At 93.4% G+C, this 1961-nt stretch overlaps 1 protein-coding gene across 1 annotated transcript; it reads left to right on the forward strand.

The window, feature by feature from the left end:
- Positions 1-497: 497 nt before the first annotated feature.
- Positions 498-1355, forward strand: LOC125429089 (glycine-rich cell wall structural protein-like; the record flags this gene model as incomplete). The annotated part of the gene is made up of 1 exon (XM_048489864.1): positions 498-1355. A coding segment is annotated over one exon (858 nt), but the record flags the coding sequence as incomplete, so codon positions are not given.
- Between the last annotated feature and the right edge of the window lie 606 nt (positions 1356-1961).

The raw sequence follows: 1961 nt of genomic DNA on the forward strand, positions 1-1961 counted from the left end.
GGGGGGGGGGGGGGGTGGGGAGGTAGGGGGGGGGGGGGGATGGGGGAAGGGGGGTGGGGGGGGGTGGGGAGGGGGGGGGGTGGGGGGGGGGGGGGGTGGGGGGGGGGGGGGGTGGGGGGGGGGGGGGGTGGGGGGGGGGGGGGGTGGGGGGGGGGGGGGGTGGGGGGGGGGGGGGGTGGGGGGGGGGGGGGGTGGGGGGGGGGGGGGGTGGGGGGGGGGGGGGGTGGGGGGGGGGGGGGGTGGGGGGGGGGGGGGGTGGGGGGGGGGGGGGGTGGGGGGGGGGGGGGGTGGGGGGGGGGGGGGGTGGGGGGGGGGGGGGGTGGGGGGGGGGGGGGGTGGGGGGGGGGGGGGGTGGGGGGGGGGGGGGGTGGGGGGGGGGGGGGGTGGGGGGGGGGGGGGGTGGGGGGGGGGGGGGGTGGGGGGGGGGGGGGGTGGGGGGGGGGGGGGGTGGGGGGGGGGGGGGGTGGGGGGGGGGGGGGGTGGGGGGGGGGGGGGGTGGGGGGGGGGGGGGGTGGGGGGGGGGGGGGGTGGGGGGGGGGGGGGGTGGGGGGGGGGGGGGGTGGGGGGGGGGGGGGGTGGGGGGGGGGGGGGGTGGGGGGGGGGGGGGGTGGGGGGGGGGGGGGGTGGGGGGGGGGGGGGGTGGGGGGGGGGGGGGGTGGGGGGGGGGGGGGGTGGGGGGGGGGGGGGGTGGGGGGGGGGGGGGGTGGGGGGGGGGGGGGGTGGGGGGGGGGGGGGGTGGGGGGGGGGGGGGGTGGGGGGGGGGGGGGGTGGGGGGGGGGGGGGGTGGGGGGGGGGGGGGGTGGGGGGGGGGGGGGGTGGGGGGGGGGGGGGGTGGGGGGGGGGGGGGGTGGGGGGGGGGGGGGGTGGGGGGGGGGGGGGGTGGGGGGGGGGGGGGGTGGGGGGGGGGGGGGGTGGGGGGGGGGGGGGGTGGGGGGGGGGGGGGGTGGGGGGGGGGGGGGGTGGGGGGGGGGGGGGGTGGGGGGGGGGGGGGGTGGGGGGGGGGGGGGGTGGGGGGGGGGGGGGGTGGGGGGGGGGGGGGGTGGGGGGGGGGGGGGGTGGGGGGGGGGGGGGGTGGGGGGGGGGGGGGGTGGGGGGGGGGGGGGGTGGGGGGGGGGGGGGGTGGGGGGGGGGGGGGGTGGGGGGGGGGGGGGGTGGGGGGGGGGGGGGGTGGGGGGGGGGGGGGGTGGGGGGGGGGGGGGGTGGGGGGGGGGGGGGGTGGGGGGGGGGGGGGGTGGGGGGGGGGGGGGGTGGGGGGGGGGGGGGGTGGGGGGGGGGGGGGGTGGGGGGGGGGGGGGGTGGGGGGGGGGGGGGGTGGGGGGGGGGGGGGGTGGGGGGGGGGGGGGGTGGGGGGGGGGGGGGGTGGGGGGGGGGGGGGGTGGGGGGGGGGGGGGGTGGGGGGGGGGGGGGGTGGGGGGGGGGGGGGGTGGGGGGGGGGGGGGGTGGGGGGGGGGGGGGGTGGGGGGGGGGGGGGGTGGGGGGGGGGGGGGGTGGGGGGGGGGGGGGGTGGGGGGGGGGGGGGGTGGGGGGGGGGGGGGGTGGGGGGGGGGGGGGGTGGGGGGGGGGGGGGGTGGGGGGGGGGGGGGGTGGGGGGGGGGGGGGGTGGGGGGGGGGGGGGGTGGGGGGGGGGGGGGGTGGGGGGGGGGGGGGGTGGGGGGGGGGGGGGGTGGGGGGGGGGGGGGGTGGGGGGGGGGGGGGGTGGGGGGGGGGGGGGGTGGGGGGGGGGGGGGGTGGGGGGGGGGGGGGGTGGGGGGGGGGGGGGGTGGGGGGGGGGGGGGGTGGGGGGGGGGGGGGGTGGGGGGGGGGGGGGGTGGGGGGGGGGGGGGGTGGGGGGGGGGGGGGGTGGGGGGGGGGGGGGGTGGGGGGGGGGGGGGGTGGGGGGGGGGGGGGGTGGGGGGGGGGGGGGGTGGGGGGGGGGGGGGGTGGGGGGGGGGGGGGGTGGGGGGGGGGGGGGGTGGGGGGGG

Source organism: Sphaerodactylus townsendi, linkage group LG03 (assembly GCF_021028975.2).
Source record: "Sphaerodactylus townsendi isolate TG3544 linkage group LG03, MPM_Stown_v2.3, whole genome shotgun sequence".
Classification (NCBI taxonomy): domain Eukaryota; kingdom Metazoa; phylum Chordata; class Lepidosauria; order Squamata; family Sphaerodactylidae; genus Sphaerodactylus; species Sphaerodactylus townsendi.